The sequence below is a fragment of the Peromyscus leucopus genome, chromosome 14 (assembly GCF_004664715.2).
Source record: "Peromyscus leucopus breed LL Stock chromosome 14, UCI_PerLeu_2.1, whole genome shotgun sequence".
Taxonomy (NCBI): Eukaryota; Metazoa; Chordata; class Mammalia; order Rodentia; family Cricetidae; genus Peromyscus; species Peromyscus leucopus.
The window spans coordinates 82,849,752-82,867,717 of record NC_051075.1 but is presented as its reverse complement, the minus strand read 5'-3'; the positions used below and the strand labels follow the sequence as shown (position 1 = coordinate 82,867,717).

The following is a 17,966-nucleotide window of genomic DNA, read 5'->3' as shown; positions in this document are numbered from 1 at the left end:
CTTTCTTAGGGTCCTTAGACACTGTAGAAGCAGACATCAAGGCTGTACCCCAACAAGAGAGGAAAGAGAATCATGAGCTCTCAGCACAGAAGACAGTCTTCTCCAATCTGTGTCCTCCTAAGCTGGGCTGCCTGTGGAAGCACTTGTCTCTTAGTTTTTCTCTCTCTATGTCTCAGTTCCTCCCTGTCTTCACAAAAACTTGCTTTAATAAGACAGTAATGAAAAGGAACTATGCTCAGTTAGGTATGGCTATCTGTGTTTGGTTATCCTACTGTTGATATAGGTCAGCTAGCATTCCAACAAGGAATACCATTTCCTGACAGAATCAAAGGAAGAAACCCAATGTCAGATTTCCCTGCCACATTCGCTTCATTTAAAGACCACCTGAGAGGCCTTAGACCTCCAAAATGTAGAGATCCCTGATGCCAAGCAACAGCAACTCATTGATATCAATTTCAGGACTGACAAAATGATAACTTAAGGCGCTACAAGGCAGCGCGATCTCTGACACTTCCTGGAACAGAGGGAACAATAAGGAATGTGGGACATCTGAGAGGTTAAGGTGGATGGAGCCCGAGGCGTCCCTGCCACCCTTGTGGAGCTCCCCTCAGCTGCCCGTGGGGGCGGAGAAGATGCGCTCCAGAAAACCGAAAATTCATCAACAATGACGGATGGATTTCCTTGAAGAATCCCTCCCCTCTTCGCAGCACAGGTTTAGCTTAGTTGGCTCCCTCAGCCTGGAGGCCTAAGCGTGGAAACCTTGCACAGGGACACAGTTCTCAGAAAAAGCAAGAAATAAGGCTCACGTCTTTCTTTTCTTTCTTAAGAAAGGTTTTCAAATAAAGGATAGAGTTCCAGAGAACTAAATAAAACCCATGCAAACCATGTAGTGAACCTTATTTCAGGGGTTCCTTTGGATCGCTTAGGAAAAAAAAAAGAGTATTTCCAAAAGGAAACTTTCTTAGTCACACCACGTTCCCTCTGTCACATACTAAACAAACACAAGGACCAGGAGGTGGAAAGAGAAATATTTAACCACAGAGCAACTGCAGTTTCTCTCGGAAGCGAAGCCAGAGCAGGTGGCCTGGGCAGCGGCCACTCTGCTTGCAGGGTGCTAGGGGTATCCCCAACTCCTGGCGCACTGTCAGACCAGGTCCCAGATCGTCTCCGGGGAGTCAAGGAGAACCTGGGCCCCACTTCTGGCTAACCCGCGACTGGGGTAAGAATAGGAAAAGTGCCAATGAGTCTAGCAAGCCAAGGATTAGGTAAGGCTACGGTAGGACGCCTGGGGTCCCGTGCATTCTGCTCTGGTCATCCCCGCGGGCTCCACGCTCCACCCGCTCGTGCTTGGGACTCGGGAGGTGAGTGCAGCGGTCCACTGCAGGACGCACCTCTTCGGGAAGGGGGCGCGGGTTCACTCACCGGCATCAGCAGCCAGCAGTAGCAGGTCAGCAGTACGGACGCCCTCATCTTGGGCTCAGTGCGCCGCCTTGGTCCTAAGCGTCCACAGCAGCCTCGGCCCCAGCTTGGGGCCTCCCAGGGCTGATTTCCTCAGTCCCGCGCCTAACTCCCTCTCCGCCTTCCAGGCTGCGAGTCTCGGCCCCGCCCCTCAGCCCAGTCCCCGCCTCGCGCCCCTTCTCCTTTCCGCAGAACCTCTCCCTGGCACTTTGGTCCACCGGGTCTCAGTCCAAGCTTTCCTCCCTCCACCTCCGCTCACTGCCAGCGGTGCTGAGCCCCGAGCCTCACCCCAAGCCCCTGCTGGCCCGGGTCCTTCCCTCGTCAACCCTGCTCTCTCTCGTGCGCCCCTTCCTGCTGGGCTCCCCTTGCTAGCCCTGCTGCACTGCGACCCCAATGAGGGCAGGCTGCCTTGCCCTCATTGCTTTGGAGGGTTGGAGGCTCAGGTAAGCAGATGCTCACGACTAAGGGCAGCGCCCAGCCTCAGGTAAAGGAACTTGAGCGCTGCTGAGGCGGCACTGACTTCCTGTGAATGAGAAGTCTGCATGCAGCTCGAGGAAGAACCCCAGAAAGCAGGCTGGACGCCCACGGTAGGGGCTGCAGTGGTGTGAGCCAAGAGAAAGAAGGAAACTCTCCTATGGTTTTCCCTGGAGAGCTCAACGGGCCGGTTAAATGGAAAGCAGGAACTTCACCAAGGCAAAAGTGGGTCCTGCCCATGGGCGCCGGAAGTGTCTCTGCAGACCCTGGGGTGTCACATGTGGGACCCACTGGACACCAGGCCCGTGGGGACACAGCCACTGCTCAGCTGCGGCTCAGCTCTCCACAGCCAGGCTAGGGACGAGTAGAAAGTTACCAGCAGACAATAGCACCAGATAAACTAAAGCAGGCGAGTTTTAAACTTCCTATTCAGATGTAACTTTAAACCCGAAGTCAGAAGACTAGAAGTAGTAGAAAATGCACCCTCCACACTTTCAGGTGCCTGTCTGGCCACTGGCTTTCTTCTCATTAAGTTTATCGCGTGCTCCATGACACTAGGGCCCCATGTACCCGAGGATCTAGGTTTCTATCTGCTGTGTGCCATCCCTTCATCGTCTGTGTATCTGTCCGTGTCTGTCCATGGGGGAATCGTAAAGGAGGAGAAGGTCTGGACACTAGGTCTGCAGGCTGAGGTCTGGAAGCCTGGGCTCTGGCTGGGTCCACAAACACTCACTGTTATTCCAGCCAGAGAACCTGATCCACCTGCACACTTGTAAGTCACAACCATGACCCCTGTCCTTCCACCCCGCGGGTCACAGTAAGAACTAGGAAAGCTGATACATATGAATAGTTGTGAGGGCCTGCCCTCTAAAACCACGGCTGGATATCCTGGGTCAGAAGACGGGTGAGATGCCAGGGTTCTTCCCCGCAGTGCTCCACCCACAGCCATGGAGTATGTGATGATGTGAAGTGATAGCTCTGACAATGAGGAGATACAGGCAGGGGGAACAAGAGGACCTTGACCTTCCTGGGGGTCCCAAAGAGACTGGTCGCCAGTGCAGCTGAAGGTTCCTCAGATAGAACTTTAGAAAGGAGTGTCCTGCACAACATGCCATCCCATGGTCAGTGCGTCTCTTTATTCTTCTTTTCAAGCCACCCCCGTTGGGGTAAGCAGAGAGAGAGAGAGAGAGAGAGAGAGAGAGAGAGAGAGAGAGAGAGAGAGAGAGAGAGAGAGAGAGAGAGAAGGAGAGAACAAGGGAGACACCCAGAGCAAGAAGCCAGGCAGACATAGAGAAGCAGAAGTAAGAAAGGTAATACACAACAAGGCAAAAGGTAGATAAAGAGAAACAGGTTAATTTAAAGAACTTGCCAGAAACGTGCCTAAGCATCCAGAACTAATAATATGTCTCTGGTCATGATTTGGGAGCAGTTGGTGGCTCCAAAGAAAAAGCCTGGTACAGAGCCCCCCTTGTACCTATGGGTGAGTCTGCTTGGGTCTATATGGGACCTCACACTATTCAGAGCTGGGATCTAAACCTGAGTCTCAGTCTTGAGCTGTGCCCTCTGCATCCCTCCGACTGCTCTGACCACTCCCCCTCATCATCTCCACCTACTGATGTCTGGGCACCTTATCCCTTCCACACTGACATCCTCTTGAATCTTAGGCAGTTTCCCGGTACCTTCTGGTACCTCAGTGGCTGCTCTGGTTTCCAGACTAAGAAGCCACGGGCTTTCAGTCTTTGTTATCACAGAGGCTTTTATATCCCAAAGCAGCATTTGGGGCAATGCTTTCCATATACCATTTTAATGAACCCTCTTGGTCTCTTAGGATGTGGTCACTGATTTCTTTTCCTTTTGTGCCAGTGAAGTTAGTCTCAGCTGTCATGGCCAACACTGAGAGCTTAGATCCTTCGTGATCAGCCAGCCCTCTCCAAGTGCTTCCCTACATGGAGCTGATTCGGTGAAACTTATCAGAAACATTAGAAGTGTATATGCACACATACAAAGAGGATCCTCAGGAAATGACAGATGACACCCACTAACATCCGCTGACTCTTGCTCTGTTTTCTTATCTTCGAGGGCTCTGTTGTGTTCAACTAAAATCTTCAACAACAAGAAAGAATGAAAGTGATTGTTTCAACGCTATTTGTCTTACTTTTACAAAATGAAATTCTTTCTCAGTGCTTCTTTCTGACACCACCCCGTAATGAGGGGAGCAATTTCAGGGGAGAACATAAACTGAATCTATTTGCTGTGCCTAGATGGGATGGTTATGAAAGACACATGACCTATTAGGAGGTACAACTACAGCCATCTCCAGGGTTCCACGCCTCTCATGTGCAGAGAAGGAAAACAACACTACTCATTTGTAAAGCACAAACCTCCTCCTTTGCAAAATGTATTAGGTGATGGGTTGGTGGCTCATCCTGGCTCCGTTAAAATCCTGAAAAGCAAACTAAATTCTTGTTTCATATTGGTTATGGGTCTTGAAAATGTAAAATGAAAACGTAAGAGAGTTTTACCTACTATTCTGTCAGAGCTGGGGGGAAACAGCCTTATAATTCATTTTACTGCACAAATTTGAAAGGCAACACTTCGTGCCTGTTTTTACAGTGAAAGTTGGTGAATGGAGCCTGTCTCCAGGGCTATCTCTCCTCACTTGAGGCTTGACCCTAATATCAACCTATTAATACTAATGTGTGTTGAGCACACATACCTTTCCAGATTCTGAGCCCAATCCTCCCTTCATGGTCAGAGTTCTTGGGAAGGGGGGCAGAACCAAAAAGAGAGAAAAAGAAATCCTCTAGGGCGCTGCCTCACCTGAGTATGGCGGCTGCGAAGCCCACAACCAAGCTGTCTACAATCTAGAGGGGCAGGAAAGCTGGTGTCATGGCTCTGTACAGGTCTGAAGGCCTCAGATCCAGTAAAGCATTTGGTGCAGTTCTTAGATCGGGCAAAGCACTAAGAGCTGGTGGGTCCTAGAGTCCAAATCCTCAAGAACCTGGAGTTCTGATGCCCAAGACAGGGGATGCTGCTCCTGAAGAGAAAGCAATAATTCATCTTTCCTTTGGAGTTTTGGTTCATTTGGGCTCCAGCTAACCAGTGGTACCACACACACAGACAGTGGGTCTTCCCACTTAGCCCCAGGCTCAAACTCTTATCCAAAACACCCAATGACAAATCCAGGCGTGATGCTCGCCAGCTGTCTGTGTTTTCCTCAATCCATCTACATTGACTACTGACAATCGCCCTCACACATGTCCCATGTTGAATTAGAATGGGAGAAATTTTTGTTCTCCATATTTTTACAGGTGTTTTTACTAAGGCTCGGGGCCATTCTGTTTTCAATGACATGGAGCACTTCTTGTATACAGAACTCGGAACTCGGAGTACTTCCTGAACATGGAACAAGGAACTTGGATGCCTATGTGGGAAATGGGTTAAAATGAGAGTGAGAGAATGCTGGAAGGAAAAACTCAAATTTTAAGTTCATGTAATCCACTAGTGAGGAGTTTTTATTGAAAAAATAGCAGATGGTAATTTCTCTTCTCAAATCATTAGAGGAGAAGACAGCTTGAACTCCAGGAATCAGGGGTAGGGTGGAGGTGTGCTATGGTTGCAGTCCTCTACAGCCGCCTCTTGTCGCCAGATCTGAGCTCATGTACTCTGGTTCAGGTTCAACTCAATTGTGTAATTGTCTGTACTAAAAAATAGCGTTGCTCTTCAAATTTTGAAGTTGAAGCATAGGTTACGCAGAATAAATAGCACAGTTCTTAGCTAAGTTTTTCCTACACATACGCCAGAGGAGGCACATTCTACGTGAAGATTCAGTGCGTTCCAGAATCCGGGGGCTCCTCCTATCTCCAAGGCATTGCATGGTCCCTTCCATACACCTGTGGGTTATTTTGTTATTGTTAGAGTTGTTTGTGTTTGTATTTTTTTTTTTTTAAAAGGCAGTCTCATATTGACCTCAAACTCCATCCTACATTAAGCTAAGACTGACTATGAATTTTTCATCTGTCTTCCTCCATCTCCTCAGCGCTGGGGTTACAAATGTGTGCCACTATGCCTAACCATACAGTTATGCTTTACACTTGAAAATCACTGCACCTGAGCCTGCCAAGAAGCCAGCAGAGGACTGTGGCGTTTCTGCTTCTGCCATTTGACGTGCTGATTTGCACAGAGCTCTTGTACTGTTTCAGGTTCACAGGCCACCATGAGTTTGCAAACTTGCTGAGAGCCTGTGACCTGCATTTATTTCCTTGTCCCCAAGGTGCCTGAGTAGAGCTTGGGTATGGTGATAGTGGCTGGAGTGTTAACTAGCAGCATGGTCTTTACTCCCTGGCCTATTCCTAGATGCTCGTTGAGAAGGCCAGAATGTCCTATAGATCATTCAATCAAAAGCAAGCACTTATGCAGCACCACATGTGTTCCGGGTGCTGTGCTTGGCCATGGGAACAGAGCCCATGCTCGTTCTTTAGGAAGCATGCTGTCTGTTGAAGCCAGTCTCTACACAGGAGTCACAGAGCGAGCAAACATGCATTCTTGTAGCTCTGTTCTAATAAGCTGAACCAGCCAAACAGTCAGATGGGCAGAGAGTAAGTAAAATAACATTGTACTTTAACACAAGGCCTCCTGAGTGGATGTTAGAGCTGAGTGCTCTGCTTTGATGCTCTGTAACCGAAGAGCAGGAAGGATGGCCAGCCTATGGGGCTGCCCACATTTCTGCTGCTAAGTCCCCTTTGCCATGATCGAGGACACTTGGCTGATTGCTTTGAGCTGTCTTTCTCCCGACAGCAGTCACACTCTGCTTTGTCTTCACAGCGAAGTTGCCATCTGCACAAAAAAGGTGGGTCAGCAAGCATAATAAAGGAAGGTGGGAAGAAAACCAGAAGAGGGAGCTAAAAAGCAAAACTCAGATGCTATGATCTGATCCTGTTTTTTTTTTTTTTTTTTTTTTTTTCCTTTCTTCTCTATGCTGTCTATAGGTGTTAGGGAGTTAATCAGGAAGACAATTTGTTTTGCCACCTAAGAGAAAGTGTGTATGACAGCCATTGATCTATCAGACTTTGGTTGACTTCTCAATGTATTTCTTGTCTAGGGCTTTTTGGGTGACTTTATAATGGCCTCTGGATCCTCATAGTTTCATCAGTTTAGAGTCCATGGAAGCCATCCAATGTCTGAGTGTCCCTAAGCATGATCAAATAGCACTTGGGGAGCTGTGGCATCAGAAGCAGACTCCTGAATTCCCGGAGGACGCACCTTGTTCCAGTGTAAATACCCTCCTGATGCTGAGGATCCTTTAAATGACTTCCCTTCACAATCCAGCTGAACAGATGGCATTTTGTCACAGTATAGCAATTGTCTTCAGGTAGCTGATGTTTTCTTCAAAGAATAATGATTTGAATTTGGAATCAGAGTCCAAAGATGCTAAGTTTTCTCTCTATTCCAGGACAGATGAGACTACCAGGGCTAGCTAGTACCATGGAGGTGACCCCTAATGGGGACTTCACACACATCAGCCTGTACCTTGTCCACCAGATATTGCCCACCCTGTTTTCCTGGTGGAAGAAAAAGATCTTGTTTTAGTCATAATTTATTTCATTACCAAAATGTGTAAAATACCAAAGAATGAATCAGCTCCTAGCAAACTTCAATTTAAAGCTATAAACAGAGTTCAGCAAGTGAAATTAAAGAGCCCTGAGGCCAATGTGGCCTTTAGTTTTTGATGCTGTACTACATTCTCTTTGAATAATAAAATATTCAGGGCCGGGAGTCAATGGCAAGTACTTGTTCATGAAGCCCTTGGTTCCTCCCTGATGCTGCAAACAGGAGGAAAAGCAACATTTTTTTACACTTCTTCTCAGGAAATGCTCTTTTAAAAGTAATAGTGTAATGCAATCTTCTAGAAATGAGATTCTTAAGAAAATGTAAAAATGAAGTCTTGCGATTCACCAGCCAGGACAACCTGGGTTCTCAGGTTAGAGTGAGGTTTTGCTGTGCAGGACATGAACCCCACTTGTTTCCCTCTTCGGCAGAGGACAGCTGCTCTGAGAGACCAATAGGCATGCTGTACTGCAGCTGCATCACCCGCACCCAAGCCCCAGACTAGGAACACTGGCGGTGGCAAAAGATACCCTTCTCATTCCCAGTGACATTGTTCCTAAGTTAAAATATATGGGATGGATGCCTCCCTCCCCAGCCCAGGAAGTGCTCCAAGCTTTATTTATGCACAGCAAACACTGTGCTCCCAGCCTTGCATTGAAGGCACTCATGCTGGAGCCCCGGAGCGACAATCACTCTAGTGTCCCTGGGTAACACCTACCCATACTCATGTCCTTTCTCACAATCAGGACAGTGTGGTTGCATCTTGCCCTTCACCCAACCCAGTTCCCTCTATGCAATGCCCTGTGGTGGTGTCTGAAATCTTCCCTTTGGCCTTTCTCATGGGTGCTTCCCGAGGCTGCAGTGGCCTGGCCAGGGGAGTACTGCCCCTCAGTGGACAGTGTCTGCCTCACACTATCTTCCAAGGCAGCAGGAGCTGCCCAAGGTAGAGGGGAAACACGGGGCACCTGAGCATGGGGAGGGCACTGAGGGTGCTGCCTTCCTGACAACAGGGCCAGAGGAACACCACTGTCCTTCACAAGGTCTGAGAAGCCAGCACCTGTGCCAGCCATTGTCAGCGTCACTCAGGAGGAACCCGCCTTTTCCCCAGCAACAGGGCAGCACGGTATATGTGAACCAAGCACCTGGGCTCCAAGCATTTTCCAGGGAGGATGTCAGCCAGATGTGAGAGAGGGCAGCGCAGAGACCTGCCTCCATTGAAAGCTGGCTGTATATGTTGGGGCTGTGACATCCTAGAGGTGGAGGAAGTGCCACATCAAGGTCAGTGATCACTCAGGGAAACAGTAGTAGTGGTAGACTCAAACTCAGTAGATTAAAATAGTTGAGTATGACACTTGTCTTTATAAGTCAAGCTCTCAGGATAGGAAAGCTGTCATTCACCTATGACTATTTGGGCGTATGTGTACGTCACTGGTGTGGTACACGTCTATGTGTGCATGGTAATGTGTGCACATAGGCATGTATAGCTGGTATGGCGATCTGAATGTAGTGGGGCATGAATACGTGTATGCAGCTGGGGTGTGTGTGTGTGTGTGTGTGTGTGTGTGTGTGTGTAGTTGTGTTGTATGTAGCTGGTATGGTGGGTGTATTTGTAGGGGTGGTGTAGAATGTGTTGTATGTATTTGTAGCTGGTGTGAATATGTGTCTGTTTGTGGTGAGGCATGTGTTTACGTGTGTAGCTGGTATGATGTGTGTCTGGTGTGATACATGTATCTAGATGTGCTGTGGCGTGTGTAGCTGGAAGCTTGTGAATGTGTGTGTCTGGTGCATATGTCTGTGCTGAAGTGTGTGTACATGTATCTATGCATATACTGTGATGTTTGCATTGTGGTGTATGTGTCTGTATGCTGTGATGTGTCTGTGTTGTGGCATATGTAGCTGGCAGCTTGCGCGTGCGTACATGCGTGTGTGTGTGTATGTGTGTGTGTGTGTGTGTGTGTGTATCTGTCTGGTGTGGGGTGTATGCTGTGGTTCATGTGTCTGTGCTGTAGTGTGTGTGTGTGTGTATTTATCCATGCACGTGCTATGATGTGTGTGTTGTGGTGTATGTGTCTGTGTGATGTGATGAGACTCTTTGTGTTGTGGTATGTGTCTCTGGAGGTGCACGTGTCTACTCACTTCATATTCATAATTTATCAGCACTCCTAAGCCTGGCATCTTCGTCACAGGGAAAGAGCTTCATCACGGGAGCAGGTGGCATGCAGGAAGCCCTGGTCCCTTTGCAAGAACGCCTGTCACTCCAGTGCTTAATGTTTGGAATTCTTTGGAATAGACTTGGGGATTTTCTTTTATGCTTTAGACATTTACATGGGTTCAAGGACAAGTAAATGCTACAAAACTGAAAACCGATATAAAATTTTGCTGATGGAAAGTGCCCTCCTCCCCTCCTCCTGTCTCTTTTCTTTAGGGAGAACACAGGTTCCTTTCTCCAATTCAGGTGATTTGGCTCAGCAGGTCACCAGCCAGGCCAGGGGAAAGATGTCAGCTCTCCTCCTCCTCCTCCTCCTCCTCCTCCTCCTCCTCCTCCTCCTCCTCCTCTCCTTTCTTCTTCTGTCCATGAGCCAGGCTGCCTTTTGAATACCCCACAGCACAGCTTTGGTCTCAAATTAGTTTTTAAAAGTAAAATGAAATTGAGATAATTACCCAGGTATTTCAGACAAAATATCCCTACTCTTTCTTTTGTGTGTGTGCTGTGTACATGCTATGTGTTTTTGTACACGAGTGTGGACATACATGTGGGGGTCAGAGAACAACCTCAGATGTCCATCACTTCATTTGAAACAGAGTCTCCTGTTAGCTGCTGCGTACCACAGGCTAAGAGTGAAAACTGTCCACATGTCTATCCAGATGAGTGGATAAAGAAAACAGTATAAGTACACACTGGAATACTACTCAGCATTTTAAAAGTAGAGAATGTTGTCATCTGCCACAACATGATAGATCCAGAGGACTTTATTCTGGGGGGGAAGGGGGGAATGAGGCAGACACAGAAAGAAAAGCATGATCTCACTCAGGTAGAATCTACTCTGCTCTGTTATAACTCCTGGAGAAATCCCTGGCTTGAGACTGAGACCCAGTACAGAAAAGAATTAACATGATGTTGTGTCCTTTCTCAGGAATTGGCTGTGACATCTCTTTACAAGGTTCCCACTGGATAGGAGGCCCAAATATACACATGTACAAATACACACAGATAAATATACACAAGCACACACATGTACATCCATATAAACACATGCATATGCTCACATAAATATACACATATGCACACACACAAATATACACATGTACACACAAGCACACATACAATATATAATGTACACATATAAATAAACACATGAGCATACATAAACATACACACATAATATATACTTATATACATACAAGTATAGATATACACACATAAACATGAAAATACACATGTACACACATATAAACACACCTACACATGTATAAATATATACATGTACATAGACACATAAACACCTACATGTAAATACAGAAATATACACATGTACACACATAAATATACACATATAAACATGCACATGTACACACACATAAACATACAAATAATCATACAACACACATATACATACTTGTACAAACACATGAGCCCTGACACTAACCCCTAACAATAACCGTAACACTAACACTCTACCCTCTAATCCCAGCCCTAATCCTAACTGTAACCTTCACTTTCAGACCTTCAAGCTTTGGCTTCTCAGAGAATTCATGAAAGATTCCCATGCCACATCCCTGTCCTCAGTGGCTTCACAGAGGATGACTCCACAACATTTTAAGGCCTGTATCCTTCATGTCTCCAAAGCCAGTACCAAATGGCTTATGCTACCAAGTGTGCCATGCCTAAAGCTTTGTGATGATAATTGTCACCTGGAAACTTTTTCCCCCCAAAGTTTTACTGCATTTAAATGTGTAAAATAAACCACTTGGCATCAGACTTCAGAAGGTATGACCAGCACTGGCTAAGCTGTACTGACCTGACCTCACCTGGATCATCTCACTGCCGGCCACCATGCTTGTAGGGACTCCCACAGCTGTTCTCCTCTAAGCCTGTTGTGAGCCTCCATAGTCCACATTGCTGTTGATGCTGCTGTCTTCCAAGTTCCTATTAGAATGGTTTATTAAGCCTTGCTTACTGTGATTAAGCACTTTGCTAGTTAAAAAGTCTCAAAGTCTTCCACATCCCTCCAAAACCCATTATGGTCAGGCCGGTCATAGCAATAGTCTACTCCCTGGTACCAACTTCTTTCTTAGTTACTTTTCTATTACTGTGATTAAACACCATAATGAAGGCAACTGATGGAAGAGTTTATCTGTAGTTTATGGTTTCAGGTTTGGAATTCATGGCAAGGGGAACATGTCAGCAGTTAAGGAGGCATGATGATGGAACAGTAGCAGAGACCTCACTAATGAGACACAACCACAAGGCAGAGAGAGGTCACTGGGAAGGGCATGAGCTTCTGAAACTTCAAAATCTGCCCCAGTGACACACCTCTTACAAGGTCACATTTCCTAATCCTTCACAAACAGTTCCACAAACTGGGGGCCAGGTATTCAATATATTAGGATATGGGTTTTTTTTTTCTCATGCAAACCACCACAGTGGCATTAAAAAAAAACCTGTATTCATACTTGTTGATGCCTTCACCTTTTTTTGTGTGTGACAATTAACACTGCACTTGGACACTGAATATTTTACGAGGAAGCTCTTTGGATTTGCTTGAAATAAATATGAGTTTTTCATTTTTAATGTACTCATTTTTCTGACAAGGCATGGAAAGAGGCTTTCTTCAGTAAAGAAGGTGAAACAAGACAATATGACAAGGACAGTCATGGAGTGAACAAGTTTCAGATCTCAGATATAAACAACAAATGCGTTCAGAGTATGTTTGTATGTTTTCCATATGCAGATCCATTGATGACCATTCTAATTAGCTTTCTGTTGCTGTAAGAAATACCATGGCCAAAAGCAACTTGAGGCAGAAAGTTTATTTATTTTATTTTATTTAATTAATTTTAATTATATTATTTAATTTTAACCTCCATCTCATAGTCCATGTTTGAGGGATGATAGGGAGGAACTCAAGGCAGGATCCCAGAGGCAATAACCAGAAAGGAATACTGGTTACTGTTTTGCTCACTAGCTAACATTCAAAGAACTTTCTTTTTTCTTTCCTTTTCTTTTCTTTTCTTTTCTTTTCTTTTCTTTTTTTAAAGAATTGCTTGCTCTTTAATTATAAGCAACAAGTAGACATGAGCATTCACAGGATTCACAAAGAGATCAAAGCATTTGAAGTAAGCCAACTTGTCATTTTATCCCTTTCTCTTAAACAAGATCAGGTCACATAGAAGTAGCAAAATGCTTTGTGTTTTGTTACTGTGTTCCACCCAGTCACACAGCCAAGTTTTGCAACCACGATGATTATACAGCAAGTTTCAAACACCTATTTCCTAATTTGGATTGATCAGAATATCTTCAAAACATCTGTCCACTTTGGTATACTGCACAGGAAGTCTAATAGCCTTTGAGAAGACAGAAAGTGATGTATTGGGTAAGGCAGGGAACTTACCTGTAAAATGATGAGGTTTTAGAATTGTTGAGACTGAGACTGGAAAAAGCACAGGGACAAATAGCCAAACTAGTGGAAACACATGAACTATGAACCAATAGCTGAGAACTTTCTTATACATCCAGGACCACCTGCCTGGGAATGGCATTGCCCACAATGGGTTGTACCCCTCAACCTCAGTATCATTCAACAATCAAGACACTTTCTTGAAAACATAGCCACAGACTAATGTAGGCAATTCAGTTAAAGGTCTCTCTTCTCAGGTGACTCTAGGTTGCATCAAATGACAGTAGAAACCCGCAGGACAACATCTGAGTCCCGGGTGTAAGCAGATACTGAACCAGACAGTGTTTTCCAAGGATACTCTAAAGTAGAACGGAGTTTCATTGAGTCTCTGACACCTCTCTGGTGTGTGACAGGCCTGGGTGCCTATATTGCCTAATTAGCCCGTTTGGGATTCAGCAAGGGTTTGGTGCCTTGTTCATGGAGGTTCCACGTTTGCCTTCAGCCTGAGCTCAGCCAAACAGACCTTATAGGAACAGTACTTGTCTTCATTGAGTTCCTGTCTTCCTCCATGATGTTGAAGAGAGGCCTCCAGTCCCATTCTGGTCTTGTCATGTTAGTTTAATGCTTATGATCTTGGAAAGAAATTGTTTCTAGCTCATAGCTTATAGGAACAGTACTTGTCTTCATTGAGTTCCTGTCTTCCTCCATGATGTTGAAGAGAGGCCTCCAGTCCCATTCTGGTCTTGTCATGTTAGTTTAATGCTTATGATCTTGGAAAGAAATTGTTTCTAGCTCATAGCTGCAATCACTGTTTGAATATTCTCAACATTCAAGCAGCAAACTTCACTTTTCTCCCCGGTTGATGGTCATGCCTCATGTTTAAAAACTACCAATAAATATTCTAATTTTTTTTGGTATATGTTAGAATTCTGCCCTCACTCCAGCTGCACGACCGCACATGCAAAGTTTAGGAGTTAAGCAAAGGGTCTTGCGTCTTATGTCATCAGTGTGTGCTGGTGATTATGTATTCACGGCAAATCTGCACATGCGTGGCATAGCTCTGTAAGCCCACCTGTGCCTTAAAGAGCCATGACTCAGACCCCACTCCCTCTCTTTGTTATGCTCTCTCTCCCCCTCCATCATCTTTCTCTCTGCTCTCCACACATGTGTCCCCACCAGGTCTGGTTCTTCTTCCCCTACCCCTCTTCCTCCTAATAAAGCTCTGATACTGATACTGGGTTCTGTTGTGACCACGACCTTTTGGCGCAGTAACTAGTGCCACCGCCGGCATGGCTTATCATTCTTACAGTATAGCCATTTCCTTAGGTTCCTTAGTAAGGATTTGTTCTTTAACTGTGTTGTAGAAAGCTCAGTAGAAGACTGTGTACTAACATTCATAAATTCATTGCTTTGATCCAAAGCACAATAAGAAAAACAAATACGCTGTTGGTTAAACAGTGATTATACTATAAAAATATGAACCAGAATGCCTCATATCAAGTATCACCCAGTATTAATGAGCACCTGCTGGAATAAATGGTTGGTCACCTTGTTTGTGTTATTACTCTCTTATAGAATCCTTGGACTTGCAGTAAGTAGAGAACGTCATTTTCTGACAGCCTTAATGCTTTGAGATAATTTGGGGAGCTCAGAAAGAGGGTAACCCATCCCATGAACTGCAAATGAAATTGATGATATATTAAGTATTGTGTTGGTTTTCTAGCCTCAAACTACTTTTGAGAGTTTAATCTGAAGCTGTTTGTTTGTTTGTTTGAAATCCAAGCAAAGAAAAGCAAACAAACAGAAAATCCAGACCTCTCTGAACCACCAGTATGACTGGGTGGTAGAGTAAGCTCATTATCCAGCATTACCCAAATTTACATTTTAAAAGCCTACATTGTTATTCTTGCTGTAGTTAGGTAAATAAATAATCTAGCTGTAGGAGTTTAAATGAGAATGTTCCTCAATACGCTTTCGTATTTGATCACTTGTTTCTTAGTTGGAGGCATTGTTTGGGAAGGTTTCAGAGATGCAGCTTTGCTGGAGGAAGTGTTTCACTGAGGACAGGCTTTCAGATTCAAAATCCATCACATCCAGTTTGCTGTCTCTGTTTTGTGCTTGCAATCCAAGACGTGAGTTTTCAGCTTCTTATTCCCACTACCATACAATTCCCACCATTATAGTATCTAAACTTCTGGAACAATAAGCCAAACAAAGCAAAAATCAAAACCAATCAACCCCCAACTCTTCTGTAAGTTGTCTTGGTCATGGTGTTTTATCGCAACAAAAGTAACCAATATAGAAGTTGGTACCAGAGAGTGTGGGCTGCTTCTGTGAAGAACCTGACCATGTGGGGTTTTAAAGGAGTGTAGAACACTTTGGACCTTTGAACTAGAAAAGCAGTTGAATGTTGTAAGCAGAGTTTAAATAGACATTTTAGTGGGAGCCTGGAAGACAGTATTTCTGAGAGCAATGCAGATGTTAGAGGCTTGTCAAGTGGTTTCAGAGGGAAAAAAGGATCTTAAAAATGGGCTTAGAGGCTATTTATATGATTGTTCTGGCAAAGATTCTGGTTGCTCTGTCTTTTTCCCAAGAACTCGCCTGAGGGTAAATTAAAAAGTAATGGACTCATTTCTTGGATGAACCTCAAGGTAGCATCCTATTGATCTGTGGCGTGGCTATTATGAATGACTGGTATGCAGCTCCACAATGCGGAATAGAAAGTGGGGCTCAAAAAACCAGAAAATACAGTGTGAAGAGAAGACGAGCACCAGGAAACTTAATGTTGCAGCCAAGCATGTACTGAAGGAGATAAGGTTAGTACCTTTATGGAGAGGCTTCCTTCTCTGCACTTCAATAAAGGAAAAGGTGCTCTCAGGTCAAGAGCCCATCCAGCTAAGGTTCTAATTTGTGGAAGAGCCTAGGGCACTTTCTGCTCCTAAAAAGCAACTGAGTAAAACTGCTTCTACTAATGAGATTCAAGAGGGGTGAGATTCATCCCAAGCTGGCTGCATAACTTGGCAGTGTTTTCTACATAGTACTGCTTTTAAAGGCATGAAGGATGCAAGAGTGAAGGGCTCATGTATTCTTTCTTCATGATTTTAGAGAGCCACCGAGGCCCAGCAAAATGTGGTAGGGGAAGACCCTATGTGGAATCCTTGAGAGGTCAAGAGGCTATGAGATGCCATTGTGTAAAGCTGTGTAAGTGAAGTCTGGGATGTAGTGGAGACCCTAAGACATTGGACATGGCAGAGCCATGAGATCTCTGTCAAGAACAGCCTCATATAGAGTGAAAACATCCCAAGAGAGAGATGTATGATGCAAGCAGCAAAACAGGATAGTTGCAGCCATCTAAGCTCTTTGAAATTCAAGTCCCAGACACTGGATACGAAGGTAAAAGATTTGGTGTTTGCTCTGCTGGGTTTCCATCTTGCTTTGGTCTATTACTTCCTCACTATGCCTCAATTCTTCCCTTTTGGAATGGTAATGTGTATTCCATATTATTATATATTAGAAATAAGTTGTGAGGGTTTTGTTTTGACAGTATGTTTACAATTAATGTTATCTTGAATCTCAGAAGAGACTTTAGACTTTTAAACAGTGTTGGGTCTGTGAAAGACTGAGGGTTTTTGAAGCTGAACTAAATGCATTTCGAATTATGACATGGCCAACAGCTCATGGGAGTCGAATATAACTGTCTGAATAAAAATGTTCCCCAAAAGCTCCCATATTTGAATGACTGGTCCTCAGTTGGTGGCATTGTTTCAGTGAAGTTTAGGAGGTACAGCTTTGAGGAAACCTGTCACTTGGGGCTGGCTTTCAGAGCCCAGATCCACTCACTACTTAGGGCTTAGTCTCAGTTTTGTGCTTACACTCCAAGATGTGAGCTCTTACCTTCGCACGCCTGCTACCTGCTATTTATGCAATTCCTGCCATTGCAGACTCCAGCCCTCTGCACCTCTGCACCTGTGAGCCCAAAGACACTCAAGCTGTGTAGTCAGAGTGTTTTAGCACAGCAACAGAAAAGTGACTAATACAGAAATTAAGTCTAAAACTTATTTTTCCAACAATTTGACCTTACTCTGATTTCCTTATTATTTCAGACATTTTATTTACCTTCCATGTGGACAATTCCCCTGTATCAACTTTGCTGCTACTCTCCAAAAAATACTTTCCACTTTCTCCAACTACTCTGACTTGGTATCATGAAAGACAAACACTTGAATCCTAGAAAATAAAACTAGACAACTGGCACAAACTAAAAACCAAACACCGTAGCAGTTTACCCACAAAGACCTCTTGCCTGTTCTTGTGTGAACTACTCAGAAAGTTCATTGGCAAGTGTGATTCAAATTTAATACAGAAAAATCTTTCATATTGTTATCATTGGCTTCTACTCGAAATACTAGAGCCCAGGTCTAGAAATGTTCTTAGCCGACAACCTATCAGTTTCAAATTGGCTCCTTAGACTTTGCCAAAAATTATTTTTGCCTTTCTTTAGCTTCCAGAAAATTATGATTTACTACAAAACTGCTTGGACCATAGAGAGGCCAACTTCTGACACCCCTCATTTGCAGTACCACAGCCATGAATCAGATTCTACTTCCTTAAATGAACTGATCTTTTCCCAGTGATAGCAGACTACAGGTATAGTGGCACAACTCTATTTTAATCTTAGAGATCCCAAGTATGGAGGACAGACCTCATCCTGAATATATTTCTTTTTTTTTTTCTTTTTGGTTTTTCAAGACAGGGTTTCTCTGCGTAGCTTTGCGCCTTTCCTGGAGCTCACTTGGTAGCCCAGGCTGG

General features: G+C 44.7%; 1 protein-coding gene across 1 annotated transcript in view; it reads right to left on the bottom strand.

The window, feature by feature from the left end:
* Positions 1-1,601, bottom strand: part of Vipr2 (vasoactive intestinal peptide receptor 2) — a 77,055-nt gene extending 75,454 nt beyond the window's left edge. Inside the window, exon 1 of the mRNA XM_028880916.2 lies at positions 1,423-1,601. Coding sequence (XP_028736749.1) covers positions 1,423-1,470 — 48 coding nt within the window. The 5' untranslated portion in view covers positions 1,471-1,601. The remainder of the gene's footprint in view (positions 1-1,422) is intronic.
* Between the last annotated feature and the right edge of the window lie 16,365 nt (positions 1,602-17,966).